This window comes from Aquarana catesbeiana, linkage group LG05 (assembly GCF_042186555.1).
Source record: "Aquarana catesbeiana isolate 2022-GZ linkage group LG05, ASM4218655v1, whole genome shotgun sequence".
Classification (NCBI taxonomy): domain Eukaryota; kingdom Metazoa; phylum Chordata; class Amphibia; order Anura; family Ranidae; genus Aquarana; species Aquarana catesbeiana.
Genome location: NC_133328.1, coordinates 578,274,544 through 578,297,616, shown reverse-complemented (window position 1 = coordinate 578,297,616; position 23,073 = coordinate 578,274,544). Strand labels below are relative to the sequence as shown.

General features: G+C 43.4%; 1 protein-coding gene across 4 annotated transcripts in view; it reads left to right on the top strand.

Annotated features, from left to right (window-relative positions):
- Window positions 1-23,073, top strand: part of RNF19A (ring finger protein 19A, RBR E3 ubiquitin protein ligase) — a 139,179-nt gene that overhangs the window by 84,820 nt on the left and 31,286 nt on the right. For all 4 annotated transcript variants that reach the window (XM_073632039.1, XM_073632040.1, XM_073632041.1 and 1 more), the window contains one exon: window positions 9,994-10,744. In XM_073632039.1, the coding sequence (XP_073488140.1) occupies window positions 10,161-10,744 (584 nt within the window). In that variant the 5' untranslated portion in view covers window positions 9,994-10,160. The remainder of the gene's footprint in view (window positions 1-9,993; window positions 10,745-23,073) is intronic.

Sequence of the window (23,073 nt, the reverse complement as noted above, 5' to 3'; positions counted from 1 at the left end):
TATGTCAAGCATTGTGCTGCCGCTGAATGCGACTGCCTATCCATCCCGGATCGTCCGTGTGATAAGGCAATAAATCTCAATTATATTAATATTTGAAATGAAGAAGTGAAAATCCTTTTTAAATAAGCTCTGCTGAACTCACATATACAGCATTGAGCAGACTGTTTTGTGGGTCTCCTATAGCAGCGGTCCTCAACCTTTTCGGGGCCAGGGACCGGTATCGTGCGGCCAGTTTTTCCAGGGACCGCTGTCATTGTTGTGGATGTGGGGGCTGGGTGATACTGTTGCCACTCACTGATAGGGTTTTAACAGGAATTTCTGTGCAGTCAAACCTCTTTGCTAATGATCTGTAGCAGAGACGTTTGACTGCACAGAGACTTCTATGGAAACGCTATCAGTAAGTGGATTACTGCACAGGCTCCTGCATCCATGTGTTTGTTGTGCCCTGGAGGAGAAGGAGGAGAGCAGCCACCACTTATTGACAGGAGGCGGAGCTTCACTCGCTCGTCCACCGTTCACCCCCTACTGTATGGCAATTGAATACAGTAGCTCTTCATTTTTAGCCGCTCTGAGCGGATGGTGTTGAGTGGCCTGACTGCAGGGTGTCTCCTGCATGGTCCATTATGAGACCTCCGTGCTGCTGTTGTATCGTCAGAGTCACCGCTAGAGGACCGGGGTCAGCACTGGTGATTTGGTCTCTGCCGCCATTTCGGGGAAGACCGGCTCTTGTGGAAAGGAAGAAACTAGAAAGTTTTTGATCTGCAGTGTGTCTTGCCAATCTCCCGCCCCATGGTCTGGCCCTCAACAGGTCACGGACCGCCTCCGGGCCGCGGCCCAGGGGTTGGGGACCCCTGTCCTACAGTATCTCACAAAAGTGAGTACACCCCTCACATTTTTGTAACTGTTTGTAGCTTGTATAACAGTGTAATTTTGCTGTCCCCTCAAAATAACTCAACACACAGCCATTAATGTCTAAACTGCTGGCAACAAAAGTGAGTACACCCCTAAGTGAAAATGTCCAAATTGGGCCCAATTAGCCATTTTTCCTCCCCGGTGTCATGTGACTTGTTATTGTTACAAGATCTCAGGTGTGAATGGGGAGCAGGTGTGTTAAATTTGGTGTTATCGCTCTCACTCTCTCTCATACTGGTCCCTGGAAGTTCAACATGGCACCTCATGGCAAAGAACGCTCTGAGGATCTGAAAAAAAGAATTTATTGCTCTACATAAAGATGGCCTAGCCTATAAGCAGATTGCCAAGACCCTGAAACTGAGCTGCAGCACGGTGGCCAAGACCATACAGCGGTTTAACAGGACAGGTTCCACTCAGAACAGGCCTCGCCATGGTCGACCAAAGAAGTTGAGTGCACGTGCTCGGCGTCCTATCCAGAGGTTGTCTTTGGGAAATAGACATATGAGTGCTGCCAGCATTGCTGCAGAGGTTGAAGGGGTGGGGGGTCAGCCTGTCAGTGCTCAGACCATACATCACACACTGCATCAGATTGGTCTGCATGGCTGTCGTCCCAGAAGGAAGCCTCTTCTAAAGATGATGCACAAGAAAGCCCGCAAACAGTTTGCTGAAGACAAGCAGACTAAGAGGATGGATTACTGGAACCATGTCCTGTGGTCTGATGAGACCAAGATAAACTTATTTGGTTCAGATGGTGTCAAGCGTGTGTGGCGGCAGCCAGGTGAGGAGTACAAAGACAAATGTGTCTTGCCCTACAGTCAAGCATGGTGGTGGGAGTGTCATGGTCTGGGGCTGCATGAGTGCTGCCAGCACTGGGGAGCTACAGTTCTTTGAGGGAACCATGAATTCCAACATGTACTGTGACATACTGAATCAGAGCATGATCCCCTCCCTTCGGAGACTGGGCCACAGGGCAGTATTCCAACATAACGACCCCAAAAACACCTCCAAGACGACCACTGCCTTGCTAAAGAAGATGAGGGTAAAGGTGATGGACGGGCCAAGCATGTCTCAAGACCTAAACCCTATTGAGCATTTGTGAAGCATCCTCAAATGGAAGATGGAGGAGCCCAAGGTCTCTAACATCCACCAGCTCTGTGATGTCGTCATGGAGGAGTGGAAGAGGACTCCAGTGGCAACCTGTGAAGCTCTAGTGAACTCCATGTCCAAAAGGGTTAAGGCAGTGCTGGAAAATAATGGTGGCCACACAAAATTTTGACACTTTGGGCCCAATTTGAACATTTTCACTTAGGGGTGTACTCACTTTTGTTGCCAGCGGTTTAGACATTAATGGCTGTGTGTTGAGTTATTTTGAGGGGACAACAAATTTACGCTGGTATACAAGCTGTACACTCACTACTTTACATTGTAGCAAAGTGTCATTTCTTCAGTGTTGTCACTTGAAAAGATATAATAAAATATTTACAAAAATGTGAAGGGTGTACTCACTTTTGTGAGATACTGTATATACAGAACTGTGTACAATTATCTTAGTCTATGATCTGCCTTGGGTCAGTTTTGCATGGACACACCAGGCCTCTATGCTCGTGTAAGATGATTGTGTGTGTTTTTGAATATGCAATGCAAGTTGTTTTCAAACTTCTTCGGAAACAGTAACTAAAAGTACAAAAGTTCAGAGTCCCCTGTTGCTGCAACATGAACCGCTTCCAGTAAAATGCTACAAAAAAAAAAAAAAAAAAAAACTCTTTAAAGAGGAACAACCAAAATATCAATGTACATTTGATTAATGCATTAAAATAGCTTTGAAATGTCCTCTGTTATATCTGTATATGGGTAAAATGTGATGATGGTATTCAGTAGAATTTCTTCTCTTTCTTTGGCTTGTCTTTATTTATATTGCGCTCCATGTGCACAGGCTGTCCAGGAAGAGAGACAGTGACATGGCTTGGGATACAGAAGAACAGAGGGACAGTGTCCCGAGTGCCATAACTAAGGACTAACATCTGAAACGCGTAGGCTGTAGCTCTGTACCTTTATTTAATAAAGGAATACTATTTTGGATTGTCAGCCTGAGTGCTGACCATCCCTTTCCTTACAGTGTCCGGTGTACCTGATCAGCTATGACATGTAAGGACAAGATCAGACAATTCGCATTTCTGAACAGTAGATCGAGTACTGGAGACCAAAAGCTTTGTAAATGATTTCTCAGGAAGGGTTGTCATTCTGTAAATCTGAAAGTAGTTTTAAGCCCAAAATGTAATATATTGCAGCTTACCAATCATTAAATGTGGTGGCTGTATTTTCTTTTTTTAGGCTTTTCCCCTCTGTTTTCACCTGGTAATCTGGCCAGTAAGACGCCTCCTGTATTAGAATACCCGCACTCTGGATGCACCTTTGGACAAGCAGCATTATCAGTCGGGAGGGGGTGTTGGATGTACTATCAGATTTTGAGACACTAACAGACTGAAGCCAAACTCCAGCCAACCATTTATAATCAGTTACAGCAAACAGTTTTTCCTTTTGGGATGAAGGTTTTACAAAAAAGCTGATCATTGTGAGCGCTCATGTCAGTAGTTAATAGTTTGCCTCAACCCTGCAACGGCTCCATCTGCAGGACAGCTTGTTCTTTTGAAAAACAACAGACTAATGGCCCATACACATGATCTGAATATCGTACGACAGATCGTACAACCTTTTTTGCTTAATAATCGCAAGTAGAAATTGAATAGGTAAATAAAGTCATGAATTCTCGTACGACACAAAAAAAAAATCGGAAGTGATGTCATGTGTTGTAATGTATTTTCGGTCGACAGCTATACTGATGAAACGAAAATCGTACGATCTGGTATTGTACGAGGAAAATTTTCATGCTTATCCAGTCGAATAATATCGGATGAACTGTCGTGATCGGCTCTCGAAAGTAGTGTACACACAATCCGAAAATCGTACGATTCTTCCTCGGATAACAGTTTACGTACGATATTCGCATTGTGTGTATGGGCCATAAGGCTCCATTCAGACATGGATGTTTTGAGTCGCGGGCAGATTTGTGGTCGATTTCAAAACGCCCAGGTGTGAATGACAAATCACACACAATGCACATTTCAGATGCCAGGCATTTGATTGGCACCTAAAAATGCGGTTACGGTTCTGCCGCGACAAATTGTGGCAAACCGCATCGCGCGAGGCTAGTCGCCCCAAAAAGAAGTTCAGGAGCTTCTTTTGGGTAACATGCTTCACGCGATGCTGTTTGCCGCTGTTGCAGTGCAAAAGTCACGGCAGAAACACCCCGCATTTTTAGGTGCCAATCAAATGACTGGCATCTGAAATGTGCGTTGTGCGATTTATCATTTACACCTGGGCGTTTTGGAATTGTGGCAATTCTGTCTGCAATTCAAAACGTCTGTGTGAATGGAGCCTTACTGTCATAATCACCAGGTAAAAATAAAGGAAAGAAAACCTCAAAAAAGAAAATGGTAAGCTGTAATATAATAATTGTTTGCTTTTGGGATTAATACCTCTTGGAACTAGAATAACAGTATATTTAGAAGCAAACACTAGTCTTATGTAAATCTTCACAGCCAGTTAGGAGAGACTGCAGAGTCTATCTTGTTGTTGGAGATCTATGGTCACATCATACACTTTCATTTTTTATAACATCAGCATTACAAAAATGTGTTCTATTTGACAATCCAATATAAAAGTACTTGAAAAATCTCCTTTCATGTTGTGAGTTCTGCCTGTCTGCTGGTCATCTCTTTCCACACCTTTCTGGATTCCTTGCATGCTTTGCAACGTCTCCTCTGCTGTTTACTCTCCATTTGTAAGGACTACATATCCCATGGTACCTTGCGGCCCGCAAGCAGTGTTTCCAGAACTGACTCCGCCTCATGAACCTCCTCCTCTCAGCACCTCTGTAGATCAGAAGGCAGGCTCTGTGAAATGTGTGACACAGCAGTGCCTGCCCACAGGGCGTAGTGACTACGTGTCACAGAATTCTATTAAATAAATGTATGGGGTCTTCACACAGTAAGTTTACCAACATCAAGATCATTCAGATTAAAGAGGAACTGCAGTCTTCTCACATAAGTTGTAATAAAAACATCTTTGCCTTTCTTAAGCTTCCCTCCCTCCCAACCACTTTGCATATTATTTTATATATACTGTGATTCTGTACTTGCCAATTATGCTGCACAAATCTCCCTCCACTGAGTCTGGCTGCAATCATTTTAACTGCTGAAGCTGCTGCTTGTTCACTTATTGGATTTACACAGACACACACCTTCAGCCCTGCAGCTCTCATTGGCCCTCTTATGACCCCCCCCTCCTTCCTGGCAAACTCTCAGGAGAGTGAGAGAGAGATGTACATGATGTCATAAGCCTAGGCTAATGACCAGACAAGAGACAGGAAGTGGGCTGTATAAGGTATTTCCTGGCAGAAAAATAATGTTTTACTATCCAAAGGTAAAACAACAAGGGCAGAAGATTTAATAGATGGAAAGATGAAAAAAATGACTTAAGGTCCACTTTAATATGGGTAGGCTAGAAATAATGGAAATATGGTGTGGAAATGAATTTTACATTTTTCTAAAGATATGAGTTTGAATGCCTCGCATTTAGTCGTCAAGAACTTCAACCAATAGTTATATTGGATGGTTTGCATTTTCTAAACCTTTGGAAGCGATCAGTAAGGTTTGTGTATACTGTGCTATTTGTGTTGTGGTGTCTGTTATTGTAGGATGGGGTTTCTCTGGTGGTACAGCAGTCATCTGTAGGACATGATTGTGCCATGAACTGTAAACTGCAAGTGAAAGTAGACGGTGGTAAAGGTATAACTGTTCAGAAACAAGACTCTTCCAGTAAAGATGATCTCAGACATACAAGGTGCTTATGCAAGAGGCAGATGTGTATTTACAGTAAAATGTGTTCCGTTTCCATTTCTGTGAAATGCCGAGTTTTCATATGAAAAGGAAACCGATACCAAATATGTTTGTAAAAAGTTATACACTTTTTTTTTTTTTTTTTTTAACTTCAGAATCTTGTAATATATATATTAATTAATAAATATATTAAAGTACATAATACCAAAACAGGGCAAACCTAAACCCTCCCCTTTGGTGGAGACCATGCCACCCAGACACTTTTTTTTTTTTTGCATGCCACCCACTGCACATGTGTGGCGTGAACAGGGCACAAAGAAAACAATGGCTAATTTGGCAGAATGGGCAGAAATTCCCACAATCTGCAGGAAAGCCTTCCCAGAAGTGTGGAGATGGGGAGGACAGATTCACACAGGCTTCTGCTTGTAAAAGAGCAGTGTGAACAACAAGCTTTTACAAAGCATTTGATGCGGTTAAGGTTCCGTTCAGCTCTAGTTTGTAAATGTTGAATGCAGATCCTAATGGAAATGCTGACTGCCACTTTTTAAGCTGCTAGCAGGCTTCAGTGCTTCTTAAAGCTTGTTGAAAACCTGCTGAAGCTTGCTAGCAGCTTGTTTTAAGTGACAATCAGCACTCCCATTAGGATCTTTGTTTAACAAACAGGTGCCAAAGGGCACTTTAAAAGCTTAGAGAATGCTGCTTGAAGCTTGTTGAAAGCTTTCCAAAGGCATGATGAAACTTTTAATTAAAGTTATGCTAAACCCACACTGTTTAATTTACAATGCCCCTTCTGTTTCTGTGTGTGGATGATGGAACTGTATTTTATTTTAATGGAAGAAAAAATTACCCTTTTTCCTAATCGATATACAGCTGTCACATGATACAGCTCTTTCCCAGCCTGCCTGCTGATCACATGTTGAAAATAAAATCAGCCTTTGGAATACAGAGTAAAAATAAATATCAATAAACTGTTTTAAATTGGCATGCAGTTATATATTTGAAATCAAATCTTTATTATTTTGTGGAAATAACATTTCTGCCAGTCTCAGACTGTGTCACACCCCTCCATCCTGTGTCCTAGAATAAGAGGGGGGGGTGAAGACATCATTAATCTACATGTAATACCGAATTGTGTTTAACTGTGCATGGAGGAGGAGGGAGGGAGTGAGTGGTCTGTCATTTACCACTGTGTACATGTCCATATGTGTGACTCTATAGTCACATGGGCAACTCAGATGTGATTGGAGGAACTGCTCAGCATAGAAACTCAGTGAAAACTGAGCATGTGCAGAGTTGCCACCACAGCTGCAAAATCTTCAGCTGAATTAGGGGCTTGAACAGAAGGTGGCAGGACAGCCAGGATTTTTAATAATATACCATTTACTGATAGTTTTTTTTATGATTTGGGTTTAGTGACACTTTAAAAGAGATGTATGTAATTTTTTTTCCCACAATCTTACTTACCTAGGTGGATGCAGCATCGATTTGATGCTACATCTATCCCCCACCGGCTCCAACACCGAGAACTGAGCGATCACACACCGTTAATCCTCGGTTTTCAGACCACCGTGAGCAGAGAGCTGCGGACACAGTCACCTGTGTCCCCCCCCCCCCCCCGCCCCCCGTGGGAGGTAGGTCCACTCTGAAAAGGGGGCAGACGGCTAGAAGTTCTGTGGAGTCCATTGAGCAGGGTGTGTTGGTTTCCCTTGTCATAGTCATATATATTATCAGCTTGAAAGTTTCTCAGGAAAACTGTTTATTGTGGTTTTCTGAAGTAGCTTCTGTTTGCCTTTTTTTAATGCGCTGCCTACATGCTAAGTTCTAGATAAAATTTGTTTTTCAAATTCCCACATTACTTTACACTCATTTCCCTCCTGTTGCTGCAAGTGGCACCTACGTGTGTCTCCGTTCAGTTTCCTGTGTATATTACAGAAACTAGTTTTGATCTCTGATCAAAAGAGACAAACCGAACACTTTTACTTCACGCCGATCACCTCACTTTTTCCAGTTTCATTTTCTCAAGAATGGTTAGGAATGTTCTCGGGTAAATAAAAACCAAGCTTCATGTATGTATTTATTCAAGAAGTCCTCACACGAGGCAGTCTGTGCAGTACCGGTGCTAATGTCATAAAAGAAAAAAAAAATCTATTATGAATTTAAAAAGTGAATTTTTGTAGGATAAAGGCGTGCGCTTAGTTCTGCATGCCTGTGACCTTTTATTCAGCCGACAGCGGGCTAAAGTCTGCTGTTGGCTGACGTCATTGAGCTGGTCCTTTCAGCGGGCTTTCATGTGTTTTGCACCATTTCGGACCTCACATACCACTAAACTCACAATTTTGTATCCCGTGGACCACTAGCATGAATTTTACATGCCTTCTACACACAGTGCTCCAGCTCTCTGCCCCGCCCTGCACTCTACATCACACTGCTGCCATATACACGCAATGCTCCGGGTCTCTGCTAATACCCCCCCCCACACGCACACACGCACTCCGCATCACACTGCCGCCTTATACACGCAGTGCTCCAGCTCTCTGCCCCGCCCTGCACTCTACATCACACTTCTGCCGTATACACGCAATGCTCCGGGTCTCTGCTAATACCCCCCACGCACACACACACACGCACTCTGCATCACACTGCCGCTTTATACACGCAGTGCTCCAGGTCTCTGTTCCCGCTCCCCCAACCCCCTACCCGCCGCTGTATCACACTGTTGCCTTATACATGCAATGCTTCCAGGTCTCTGCTCCCGCTCCCCCCCCCCCCCCCCCCGCACTCTGCATCACACTTCTGCCTTACCCAGACTCATCATTGGATCTTGCATCCTTATCCAGCTTGTGCTCAAGCTCTGTGCTCCCTCCCACAGTCTGTGATCAGCGCTGCCATTGGAAGCCCCCCTGATTCACCTCCTGCTCTCTGCACTACTCCTGGCGCCTCCCTCTGAGTTCACAGGAACCAGAACTACAGAGGAGGTATTGGGTATCCATGCACGCTGACACTATTGACTGTCAGCATGCATTGGAAACAACATTTGGGCAGTATAGATCCGTCACAATGTTGATTTGTGGTAGAACCCCTGGGAACCACCAAAATTTTCTTGGACCACTGTTTGGCGACCGCTAGTCTAGCCACTCTGCTATAAAGTCCAGATCAGTGGAGGGCTGCAGTGATGGTTGTCCTTCTGGAAATTTGTCCTCTCTCCACACAGGATCTCTGAAGCTCAGTCAAAGTCACCATTGGGTTCTTGGTCTCTCTCTCACTAAGGCCCTTCTCCCCCAATTGCTCAGTTTGGCCGGGTGATCAGCTCTTGAAAGAATCCCTGTGCCAAACTTCTTCCATTTGTAAATAATGGAGGCTCTTGGGAAGCAGACATTTTTGTAGCCTTCCCCAGATCTGTGCCTTGCAATAATCCTGTCTCTGAGCTCTGCAGGCAGTTCCTTTTGACCTCATGGCTTTTACTCGGAAGCAGTATGCATTGTTAGCTGTGAGGCCTTTTATAGAGATGTGTGCCTTTCCAAATCGTGTCCAATCAATTTAATTTACCACACGTGGACTCTAATCGAAGTGTAGAAACATCTCGTTGAGAAAAATAAAATGGATTTAAACAACTGTATTATCAGTGTGCAGTGTAACAACATTGAAAAAAGTAAGGGGGGCTGAATACTTTATGAATGCACAATATGTGAACTGCGGCACTGTTTTTAGAATATATGTAACAAAAACACAAGAGGGACTGTCACTGTACCACTTCTTTACTTAATGAACATTTGTACTCGGATGTTTTTTTTTTTTTTTTATTAGACTACTGTAATTGTGAATTATTTATATATAGCTGCAATGGTCAGCGAATAACTTCCCAACTGGCAGCAGTTACTGGTATGTGACTGTTCTTGAACTATGTACTTTATTAATTGGGATGGTACTAATCATTACCTCTACTAAGTACGCTCATTTATAGAAGACTTGAACAGAAACAGTCTCTATAGGAATTGTTTGTTTTACTTGAGAAAAAAAAATCCTTTGGACTCTGTTCTTGTGACATGGCTTTGCAGGAGACCAGGAAGTGTGATTTCATTTTTATTTTTCTGAATTTTTATATGATAATTTTTTGTTTCAAATTGAAGCGTTCTTATTTCATAGTTGTACTTCTCTAACTTGTTTTTTTTTTTTGCCTTTGCAGAATAACTTGCACTGGACCATACCACCTCATCCAGAAGGAACCAGGAAATACAATAAATCAGATATAGCGTCCATCAGCGTTACTTTGCCCGGGGCTGCTGGTACAGCTTGGAACTATGATATGTGCTTTGCGCACACGATAAGAAATTTATTTGCGGCTTGGTAGAGATGAGTTTGCATCGACAAATGGGTTCGGATCGGGACCTACAGTCATCGACTTCCTCCGTTAGCCTTCCTCCAGTTAAAAAGGCACCAAAGAAGAGGAGAATGCCTTGGGGTTCTATCTTCCGCAAGAAAAAAGACCCCAAGCGCAAATCAAGGGATTCAACCGGTGGCGTTGATGGGATTGCGAGTATTGAAAGTATTCACTCAGAGATGTGCACTGATAAAAATTCCATATTCTCCGCATCTGTGAACTCCTCAGACAATGGCTCAGCCTGTGCTAGTAAACAGAGTGGAGACTTCATGGAGTGCCCCCTGTGCCTTTTACGGCATTCCAAGGACCGCTTTCCAGAAATCATGACCTGTCACCACAGGTCATGTGCGGACTGCTTGCGTCAGTACTTACGGATAGAAATCTCAGAGAGTAGGGTCAATATCAGCTGCCCCGAGTGCTCTGAACGCTTTAACCCTTATGACATCCGTTTAATATTGAACGATGACTTATTGATGGAGAAATATGAGGAGTTCATGCTCAGGAGGTGGCTTGTTGCTGATCCAGACTGTAGATGGTGTCCAGCTCCGGACTGTGGGTAAGAGGCTAAAATGTATCTGTATATATACCATCTTTGTTCATTACAGAGCTGCTCCAGCCAGTGGACTAAAAATGCTATCCAGAAAACACAGCAACGGTGTTAAAGTCAGAAGTCTGCTCAGTTTACAATAATCCTGAATTCTATGTGATCCACTGAAATCTGATTCCTGTGAGCTTTTCACCTGTGGGTTGGTGGGCCTGCTGATCTGTGCTTGTATATATTCTTTTTTGGTGCTTGATGTATCACCGGCCATTTTCAGCCTACAAGGTAAGTTTATATCTGCTGGCTGTCAGAAGGCTTTGCGTACTTGCACTTTAATACATCAGGTTGTGAGTAACAGCAAGGGCTCTGCATTGTGTTTGGGAATTTCTTTCCTGCATTGTAGAAAGGTTTGTTAGCCCCTTCCCACCCGGCATCCAGTTAAAAAGATCTGAACGCTGGTGGACAGGAAAGATCGGCTGATCATGTGATTGGCTGTCACAGCGGTCAAATGATCGGGAACTGGCCCCACCAGCTAGTGATCATTAACAGGGACCAAGAGCTATCTTTCAGTTTGGTCTTTGTGCTGGGAGCGCACATCAACCGCCCAGCAGTGCATACTGTATGTGCAGTATGTGGGCATTAAAGCCCACCCTTTTGCTGCCGCATATATGCGTTAGGCGGTCAGAAAAGGGGTAAAGGTCACCATATCTATGCCTGAATGAAGAAAAACTAAAGCTCACCATACAGCTTACAATTTGACAGTACAGTCTTTAGATTGTAAAATGTTTGAGCTTAAAGTGATTGTAAGCCTTCATTTTTTTTTGTTTTAAATTAAAATAACAAACATGTCATACTTACCGCCACTGTGCAGCTCGTTTTGCACAGAGTGGCCCCGATTGTCCTCTTCCGGGGTCCCTCGGCGGCTCTCGCGGCTCCTCCTTGCATCAGTTAACCTCCTTAGGAGAAGCGCTCTCCCAGGGGGTTACCTTGCGGGCGTGCTCCCGGGTCCAGTAATCGGCGTCCATAGAAACGAATGCTGGACTCGGCCCCGCCCCCCGTCGCCAGCGTCATTGGATTTGATTGACGGCAGCGGGAGCCAATGGCTGCACTGCTATCAATCTATCTAATCAAGAGCCAGGAAATACGGGGCTCAGGTAAGTAAAACGTGGGGGGGGGGGGGGCTGGGGGGCCGGTCACTGCCAGATGTTTTTTCACCTTTAATGCATAGGATGCATTAAGGTGAAAATGCACAAGGATTTACAACCCCTTTAAGGAGGAACTGCAGTTTGCTCACATAATTTGTACATAAAACCATCGTTGCCATTCTGAAGCTTCCCTCCAACCACTTTGCATATTATTTTATATATACTGTGATTCTGTACTTGCCAAATATGCTGCAGAAATCTCCCTCCACTGAGTCTGGCTGCAATCATTTTAATTGTGGGCAGCTGAAGCTGCTGCCTGTTCACTTCCTGGATTTACACAGAGGCACGCCTCCAGCTCTGCAGCTCTCATTGGCCCTTTTATGACTCATCCCCCCTCTCTTCCTGGCAAACTCTCACAAGAGTGAGAGAGCTGTGCATGATGTTATAAGTCTAGGCTTTTTTTCCAGACAAGAAATAGGAAGTGGGCTGTATAAGGTATTTACTGGCAGAAAAAAAATGTTTTACTATCCAAAGTTAAAACAACAAGGGCAGAGGATTTAATAGATGGAAAGATGAAAAAAATTGAAGTTCTGCTTTAAGTAAGTGGGTTGTATTTCATGTATGCATCTTAGTGCTGGATAATTCCCAGTCGCTATGGCGACTGAAAATACTCTTGCGACCAAGTCATTGACAGCTATTGCTGGTGGGGGGGTGTGTGCTGAAAAGTCAGGGCTGTCATTGGGTAAAGCTGGCACTGCATGAGACTATAGCAGCTAATGTGACTCTATTTACAGCAAGCATTGTTTGTAACAGATTGAGCTAAATCCTACTGTTGTGTTAGAAAGGCGAATTTAGCGGGATCTCTCTCGCACAACGCCGCCTGACAGTGACAGTACCGTTACATTAGCTGATATGTTCTCATGCAGTGCCGGCTTTACTTAATGATTATGTTGGCATTTCAGCTGTCATCTCCTCACTGGCGATATAGGCACACTGCAATCCAGTGCATTGGATTGAATAGGCCTGTGGCTGCTGTTGCCATGTCTATAGATTTTGCCGTACAATGCAGCAAAATGCATTTTGATTTGTCAGATGGTTGTTGGCTTTGAAGAGATGCTTTCACCTGCCCATTTAGGGCAAATTACCTCCTGACAGCCCCCCCCGCAAGGTGTACTCCCCTATCCACACTACCTAGATACCCATAACCCCCAGTCCATCAAAGCAGCAGACCAAGGGCTTCATCAAGGCAGGGAGGCGGTGAGTAAATCTTGCTTGGGGTTTGTAGGCTATTGGCAGTCACTTTCACTTTGGCCTGGATGGACAAAATTACATTGTCATTTTAAGAGAAGTATAGTTAGTGATTTTAAAGGTAGGTTTTTTACCTTAATGCATTCTGTGTCTTAAAGGTAAAAAACCTTCTGGGTGCAGCTCCCCCCAGTCCCCCTTATACTTACCTGAGCCCCATCTCGATTCAGCCATGTTCATGAGAGCAGTGACTGTCCCAGGTCTCTCACTCTTCTCATTGGCTCACACAGCAGTGGAAGCCATTGGCTCCTGCTGCTGTTTATCACAGCCGGTGAGCCAATGGAGGAGAGAGCGGGGCAAAGAGGTAAGAGGCTTGCTATTGGAGGCACTCGGCAGGAGGGGAGGAATCAGGACTGCCGGCGGGGGACCCAAAAAGATGATAATCGGAACTGCTCTGTGCATAACGCTTAAATGGAGCTCTTGCCAACAACACCCCCAACCTGCTATGGCAGAAAAGATGGTAGTGATTCAAATGGCTCAGGACAAACTTTTACATTTGTCCACCTTCCCTGTGCATTTTGCATTCGTCTATCATGATATCCCATCATTTCTGTTTCTTCCCCCAGCAGAAGAGCATTGACAATGACTGTCCTGTAGATGAAATTGACCTAAATGTCCATGTTTTTGGACTTTCATGTAGAACACGTTCCTCCCACAATTGTCTGGCTCTGCTTACTTCTTGAGTAGATGGACTATGGGAGCAGGTATCTGTACTCTACAAGTTGGCCAGACAACCAATATATGAGGTTTTGTAGCATTGATGACAAGTAATGGATGTTGCAGACACTGTGAATGGACTGCACTATACAGCACTGTGTGTGTCCTGCTTTTCTGCCTCATTTTATATTGCCATAAACTTTCTGTATTGATGCCATGAACAACAAAGAATAGACATTGGCAAGCTTTTCACCACCATCCTGAAAAGCTATTACTGTTCCTTTCCTGCACATTTTGTTTAAGGCAGATACGATATGCAAGGCACATAAGACAAAGACTGCAATTTGATTTCAGCTTACGTTATTCAAGCTGGTGTTCAATCCGGTTTGGCTGCTGTAGGTTATTGGTCTTCGCATGGAACAAGTCTGCCGAAGACTATGGGGATCAAATAGCATAGTCCTCAGTCTATTCCAGAACAACCATTTCTTCTGTGAAACAACAACTTTTCCAGGGTAATTTGGAGACCTAAAATATATGTAAACGATTAATTGCATAGTGATGTGAGGGTGAAGAAACAACAGCACATTGGTCTTCCCAGTAAATGGCTGTGCAGGTATGGGGAGTCAGGACAAGTCTGATCATTGGAGAACAACAGGCTGAGTTTCCAGCACAGCTAGAGAACTGACCATGCTGTGCTGTCATGCCTAGTGTGGTCAGTTCTTGATGGGAATGCAGAGGGACTGGCAGGAACACCAGGGATTTCACACGACGGAAGCAATAAAAGAGAACAAGATACTCTTTTCATACAAGTACATGGTACAGAAGGCACCTTTTAGGAATTTTAAATGTTGGATACTCATATTCTTTAAGCTGGCCATAAACTGATCCATCGATCAATGCTATATGAGGCAGTAGGATAAACCCCCTGCTGGGCTATTACATTCTGACAGCCACCAGCAGCAGCTTTCAGAATGACTGAACAGCAGCTGCTTCTGTTTGGATGTGGCCTCTGTTCAGCCGTTTTTTTTGGCTGGCTCTTTCAATTTTTCTAATCAAAGGATTGTGGGTAGAAGGGGGCCAACGGGGGCCACCTACTGCGCAAACTTTGTTCAGTTCATCAGGAATTGGTTGGAATGTCAAGCCTTAGTGTGTCACCAGTTGTTAAAGTATATCTAAACCCAATAATCCCACCATTTTATTTTTAGATGTGGATAGATAAGGTTCTCTTTGCTGTCCGTGTCCCTGTTCAGGCAATTCAGCTACATCTCTATTTGTATTGGTATCCATTATCATGGAGACAAAGTGAGTGAAAATTCAAAATGTTTGATTGGCACCAGAAGAGGAAAAGAGGGGAAACGTTCAGTGGGACACTTTGCACAGAGAAGCCCTGATCCTCTTCTTCTGGGGTCCCTTGCTGGTACTCCTGGCTCCTCCCCCACTCCTCCGCTTCCTGTCGGGGCTCGCCCCATCTATTCAGACACACAGCCCAACGTGGCCTGCCCCCTCCCCCTGCTCACAGGTTTTGACTGACAGCAGCATGAACCAATGGCTCCTACTCTCAGCTAAGCCTGTAAGAGCTGGGAGAGGGGAGAAGAGCTGCTGCAGACCTGCACAGCACTGGATCCAGACTAGGCTCAGGTGAGTATTTAGGGGGGGCTGGGGGGTGTGCTACTATTAAAAGGTTTTTTACCATAATACAGAAAATGCATTAAGGTAAAAACAAAACCTTTTACCTTTACAACCACTTTAATAAATTACATTTAAGATCTAATCAGCTCTGATGTGAGATGCTGTAGAAATGTATATTATACCTTCCTGCTAGTGATAAGCCCAGGCTCCCAGCATGAAATACTTTACAGCAGGATGTACTAATCGTTTTAAATGTAAACCGGTCTTGTTTTGCCAACAGCAAGATTATGCAAACAAGCAACAACTTGAAAGTTTAAAAAAAGAATAGTCTGATATGTTTGTGTTCTGACAGAAAACGCATGCAAATCACAGCAGGAAAATATTTTTTTCCACTTTAGTTTTATTAGAAGATATGTAAAGGTTAACGTAAAACAAAAATCAGTATCACCCCAGCAACTTCGTCTCCTACAGTAGAAGATTGAATTTATTCCAGTGCCTGTGATCGTGGCTGTCTGCGGCCATTACAGTATTTGCTCTCTGGCTCACTAAATCCAAATAAAGACCTATTTGGCACATGCGATGAGAAGATGAGGCCTGGTCATTAGCTCAGAAAATGCACCCATTTCATTGGCGTCATTGCAAGGAATTGTGCCCCATCACTGGCGTCATTGCAAGGAATTGTGCCCCATCTTTGGTGTCAGTGGGAGGAATTGTGCCCCTTCATTGGTGTCAGTGGGGGGAGTTATGCCCCAATGTTGGTATCGGTGGATAAAATGGCACCCCAAGGGCCGGATAAAAGCAAGCAAAGAGCCCTAGTTTGGAGACTTCTGCTTTAGAGATAATGAACTCTGCAGGCTGGGCCCAAAAAGGGCAGGCAAAGAACTTTTCACCAGTACTGCCTGTGGTCTCCCTGAAGCTGATCTTTTCTCATTATTGACGTACCTGCCTTATTTTGCACTGGGTAGAAGCAGGGCTTTGCTTCCTCATGTCCAAGCCTGGTCCATTGAGCAGCACAGTAGTGAAATGACAGAATTTCAGCCGACTAGCAGTCAGAGACAGTAGTGCCGAATGGGGTGGCTCACATCAAATGTGTGGTAGGAGAGGGCACCATTTACACTCCTTCTCTTCCATATGTGTACCAGACCCTTTCCAGTCTTCCTCCTGCAAGCGTTGTGAAATTGCTAGGATATATCCTCCTTGTATGGTCTCACAACTCATTTTTTTACTTTTGCCCAGAGATCCGAATCCTTAAAATGGAGAAAGACACCAGGATTGTCTCTTGGGACTAAAAAGTGTTACTGTTCTTCCTCTTGTAGGGGAAGGGCCCCTCTAATACGTGTATGCACAAACATTAGTCCTCGAATCTCGTCTTCCAGTTCATATAGTTCCCGAGTTGTCAGTCGACTCTTTTTTGTGGGATGGTGTTTTGACCTGACCTTGGCTGGACAGCTATTGCCTTGGGTGTTGCAATACCTTCACCTCTGGAAAGGTTTGATAACGTCTCTTGTTACTGGTCAGATGGCCTACCCCTACTCTAAATAGCACTTTTTGTGTTTGTGGCTACTTTTATCTTTCCTATAGCCACGGTATGACTTTCTGAGTTCTCCTGAATGTATGATCTTTACATTTACAGAGTTTTAAACACTTGAGTGCTATTCTTTTCCTCTTCGGAGAGAAGTATCCATTGCTGGAAGTCAACATGCTGGATTCACTGGGGCCCTGTTCCAAAATTCCCCTTTGAGGGAAAATCCACATGTCTTATTGGAACTTTCTGAAGAAATTCTCCTTAACTTCTCCCCTCCTCCTAACAAAGGAATTTCCTAGTAATACCATTTGGATTCCTACTCCTTTCCCAGAGGAGCAGGTTACTACCTTCAGGGGTAGTTTTTACTTGATCTTTTAAAATCATATTATCGGTAACTGGTAAAGCAGGGTACAGTATGTTCTCTTGTCCTTTCCGGGTTCTGGTGGTGGTCTGCACCAGTTTGGTTTTTGATAAACCATCATCCCGCCTTCCCTTCCTTGTGTGGATGTTTTAATTGCCCTACCTTCTACTTCTAAAGTCTAAGTTCACCTTAAAAAATAATAGTTGTACCCATATTTGCATTTTTCACAGGAGCTTGCAAAGCATTGCACCCGTGATCAGTGGATCCCTCAGTGACTTGCCCAACAATTTCAGAATATCCTAAATTCCTGTGTCCCTCAGTGAAAGATAAAAAGAAAATAAGTTTCTTGTTCCTACTGTAAGATATTTTTTTTGGAGTCCATTAAAGGATACAAGTCCCACCCTTCTGTTTCTTGGACTTGCTCACAAAACTGAGACCTGATGGGTAGAGGGGTTACACGGTGGCTGAAGTATTTTGCCTTGTTTGGTTGGTGTCCCAAACTCTAGGTGGCAGTATAACTTGACATTTTAAAGTGGAGGGCCACCCTGAAAAAACAAATTCACCAAAAATCCTAAAAAGAATTAAAAAAAAAACATTTGAAAAAAAAAATAAAATTTAAACTTACCTAAACCCTTGTTGCTAGGCAGTCTTCCTAATCTGCCTCTTCCTTTTCTGTGGCGTGTTCTGCTCCTCGGTGAGCAGCCCCGTTGTCTTCTGGGAACTGTGTGTGTTCCCAGAACACCAAGGAGCCATTCACAGAGCGCCGCAGAAAACTGGCAGTGGAGCCGCAAGGCTCCACTGCCTGTTTCCCTTACCTAAGATGGCGGTGCCGGGACTCGAGGGACGGGTCGGCCTCGGGCAGCCGACATCGCGGGGACCCAGGACAGGCAAGTACTTATTTAAAGTCAGCAGCTACAGTGTTTGTAGCTGCTGACTTTAATTTTTTTTTTTTTTAAGGCCGGAATCCTGCTTTAAGAATATCCTAAATTCCTCTGCCCCATGTTGGACTAAACTGCATTAAATGGTAAAAAAAAAAAATGTATCTCTAGACCTATGCCTACAACGTTCTGATCTGCCTTGAGACATTTTTTTAATCTTGAATGTACACAGTGTGAATGTTCTGCAGCTATCCAAGAAACACTGCATTACCACTTATTTTGAAAAATGGGTAATTTTTTAGATTTTTTTTTTTTTTTTTTTTTCAGCCATGAGGCCTAAAATGAAGGTGGGGATGAGCATTATGGATTCACAAGTTGCCCAGTTGTACATTTAATGGAGCACATAATTCAGCTTTAGATCTTTCCTTTTTTCTGAATCTGTCACCCATTTTGCTTCCTGATGAGGGATACATGAACTTGTAACAGTAAACTTAATACTGGAATGCAGTAACTAGGGTTGTACCGATACCGAGTATTTGCACATGTATCGGTACTCCTGAAAACGCACAGATACCTGAAACCGATACTTTCAGGCTCTGCTCTTTGAGCTGTCAGTGGGTCTCCCCAGTGTTAATCACTTCCCTACCGCTGTATAGTAATATGATGCCCGCAGGAACCCTTCCTCCCTCCGGGCGGGCGTCATATGATGTCCTGGGATTCCCTGCATTGTGGAGCGCACGCCGCATCACTTGGGACCCGATGCCCCTGCCCGGCGGGCACGATGTCTGCCGGGCACCTGCGATTGCCCGTTAACCGAGCAGGACCGTGGATCTGTGTGTGTAAACACACAGATCCACGTCCTGTCAGGTGAGAGGAGACCAATCCCTGTGTTCCCATTACAGAGGAACACCGATCGGTCTTCTCCCCTTATGAGTCCCCTTCCCCTACAGTTAGAATCACTCTCTAGGACACATAGTTAACCCCATGATCGCCCCCTAGTGTTAACCCCTTCCCTGCCATTGACATTTATACAGTAATCAATGCATTTTATAGCACGGATCGCTGTATAAATGTCACTGGTTCCAAAATAGTGTCAAAAGTGTCCGATATGTCCACCGCAATATCGCAGTCACGATAAAAATCGCAGATCGCCGCCATTACTAGTAAAAAAAAAATAATAATAAAAATGCCATAATTCTATCCCCTATTTTGTAGACGCTATAACTTTTGAGCAATCCAATCAATATAGACTTTTTTTTTTTTTTTAACCAAATATATGTAGAAGAATGCGTATCAGCCTAAACTGAGGAAAAACATTGTTTTTTTTAATAACAAAAATTGGGATATTTATTATAGCAAAAAGTAATAAATATTGAGGGTTTTTTTTTCATAATTGTCGCTCTTTTTTTTGCTCATAGCGCAAAAAATAAAAACCGCAGAAGTGATCAAATACCACCAAAAGAAAGCTCTATTTGTGGGGAAAAAAATGATCAAAATTAATTTGGGTACAACGTCGCATGACTGCATAATTCTCATTCAAAGTGTGAAAATTGGCCTGGGCAGGAAGGGGGTGAAAATGCCCGGTATGGAAATGGTTAAAGAACTCCCGTAATTGGAGCTGTCAAAAAAAAAAAAAAAAAGCAGCCGGAAATGTTCCCCGAAGATTTTACCCCCTTCCCAACCAGAGCACTTTTTGCGTTTCGGCACTGCGTCGCCTTAACTGACAATTGCACGGTCGTGCGACGTTGCACCCAAACAAAATTGACGTCCTTTTTTCCCACAAATAGAGCTTTCTTTTGGTGGTATTTGATATCCTCTGCTGTTTTTTTTTGCGCTATAAACAAAAAAAGTGACAATTTTGAAAAAAAAAAACGCAATATTTTTACTTTTTGCTATAATAAATATCCCCAAAAATATATAAAAAAACTATTTTATTATTAATTTTTTTTTTTTTTTTACTAGTAATGGCGGCGATCTGCGATTTTTATCGTGAGTGCGACATTATGGCAGACACGTTGGACAATTTTGACACATTTTTGGGAACATTGGCATTTTTACAGTGATCAGTGCTATGAAAATGCATCGTTTACTGTAAAAATGTCACTGGCAGTGAACGGGTTAACTACTAGGGGTCTGTGAAGGGGTTAATGTGTTCCCTATTGTGTGTTCTAAGTGAAGGAGGAGGGGACTGTGCAGGGGATATGACAGATCGTTGTTCATACTCTGTATGAACAGACCATCTGTCTCCTCTCCCCGCAGAGAACCGGAAACTGTGTGTTTACACACACAGATCCCGGTTCTCGTGTGCCCTGAGCGATCGCGGGAGCCCGGCGGTGATCGCAACCGCCGGGCACTCGCATTGGCTCCGTGGGCAAGCGCCTCTGCTGCAGCACACACGCCCCCTAGTGGCCCTCTGTGTTACCGACGTAACATGACGGCGATTTGCGCAGCTGAACCATGTTGCCGCAGTACAACATGGCTCGGTCGGCAAGTGATTAAACACTAAAATAAAAAGAAACATTGTTTCTTTTTGTACATTTCTGTTTCTTCATCTACAGATAAAAGGGATGAACGAATGTGCCTCTGTATAATCCCTAGTTTATTCTAATCAGCCTTAATTAACTCCCTATTCTCCTCCATTTAATTGTTATTTTCCTGCTTTTTTTCTTTTGTTCGCGTCTATTTTATAAACGATAAACAATTACAATTTTTTTTTTGTTTGCTTTGTTAGTGAATATTTTTATACATATATATTAACATATATTTACACATTTCACATTGAAAAAGCGCTAAATTTAAAAAAATCTATTTAATTTGTAAATAACTTTTCAAAGCTTTGTATCATTGCTGACAGCTGAAGTTAAAACAAACCAGTTGCGGTAGGTATCGGTAATTGGTATCAGCAAGTACTAAAAAAAAAAGTATTGGTACTTGTACTCATTGTAAAAAAAAAATGGTATCAGGGCATCAGCAGTAACATAAAACAAACCATACGCTGTCAAACGTTATAGTTCTATTGTTGTAGATGTCATTACCCCAGTCTTTATGGTTGGGCCTTTGAATACACAATCTCACATTCTCTGAGCCAATTGCAGTTGGCATGACAAGAGATCCACAGTGTAAGAATCTTTCAATGGATTATTACAGTAACTGCACCTATTTTATATTCTTTAGTGAATGCCAAAGTACCATGTCTGAAGAACATTGGCATTCATTGGCCATATTAAAGCCCAGTTAAAGTTTCAGGAGAAATGCTATATTTAAATTTGGCAAGACCATAAGCTCTCCCTGTCTTACAATACATTTTCTTTGTAAATCAGCCCCTGGATGAGGAGAAAATCTTGTGGCCTGATCTATACTACAGAGAAAGACTACTTTGCGTGGAAGCAGCAGTCTCTCTACAGTGGTTTGATGCATACCCTGCTGATTTACAGCTGTAGCTCAGTCCTAAGCAGGGAGCCTGAGCTTGTCATTGCTTTGCTCTAACTTAGACTATGTTGTGCGGAGGGATCCATGTGCCTTCTTCTGGTGATCCCCATCACCCTCATTTCTTGTCCTATGTTATTGGGATCAGAAGTGAACTCTCCCCGGTAGAGTCTGGGACAGAATTTAAAACCTGATGGAAGATTTAATCCCTCCGCAGGGCACATCCATGCTGATAATTGCATTGGTCTTACCTATTAGCTGTCTGTCTCATTCCAAGAGCTGGCCCTCCCTCATGTCATTCGGGGGGAGATCATACCTGTGGGGAAATCTTAGACCATGCCTGGTTTAGTCTGTAGTGTAAACACATTCGTGTAAGTGATCTCTTTACATAGGCTTAATGAACAGTTTATGCCGATTCCTGACAGACTTCATGTCCTGCATGGTGTAGTATTTGACTCACAGAAAACTCAGGATAACATAGATGATATACACTCTTTGTAAGTAGAACTGTCAGGTACCAGATAATCCCTACCTGGTACCTGACAGTTCTACTTACAAAAAGTGTATATCATCTATGTTATCCTGAGTTTTCTGTGAGTCAAATACTGCAGTAGGGATTATCTTTTGCCCTCAAAACAGTATGCATTCTTGGTGCCATGGATTCTGCAAATTGCTGGAAATGTTCCTTTTAAAGCGGGGTTCCACCCAAATTTTGAACAATATCTGTATGTATTCTCTTCCTTGCCTAGATGCTGACATGCCGTTTAAAAAAATTTAAATCGCTGTAATTACCTTTTATTTTTCTATTCTTCTTTGCACTTCCTGGTTCTCCTCCCGTGGGAGTAGGCGTGTTTCTAGCCTCTCCCAGACTCCTGGGAGCTAGTCTCAGGCTTCCCAGGATGCCACTGAGCATGTGCGGGAACGAGCGGTGAATGCTGGGAGCACAGCATTCTCCACATCCAGGAAATAAATGCTTGTAGGCTTCAAATGCCCACAATGAAGATGGAAACTGCCTGCAGTGAATAATATAAGTTATTCTTTCCGACGAAATCTGACACAGGCGGACATATTACACACAATATGTGAGTATGTAATGCTGAGAAGAAAAGTTTGTGAATGAACTCAAAAAAAAAAAAAAACGATAGATAGGTGGACCCCCGCTTTAAGGTAGGGGTCTCCAAACTTTTTAAACAAAGGGCCATTTTAATATCCTTCAAACTTTGGGGGGGGGGGGGGGCGGAATATGGCCAGCGGGAGTAGAAAATGTCCTGGTATCACTGGGAGTAAATAGTGTTCCCTCTTTGGTATTAGGGGGATTAATCGTTCCTGTGGTGAATATGTTTCTGTAACAAAATCTAAAGCTTGTAGCATATTAAAGGCCTCTGTCAACAGGCTTTGGCTATATTTTAAAATGTGAA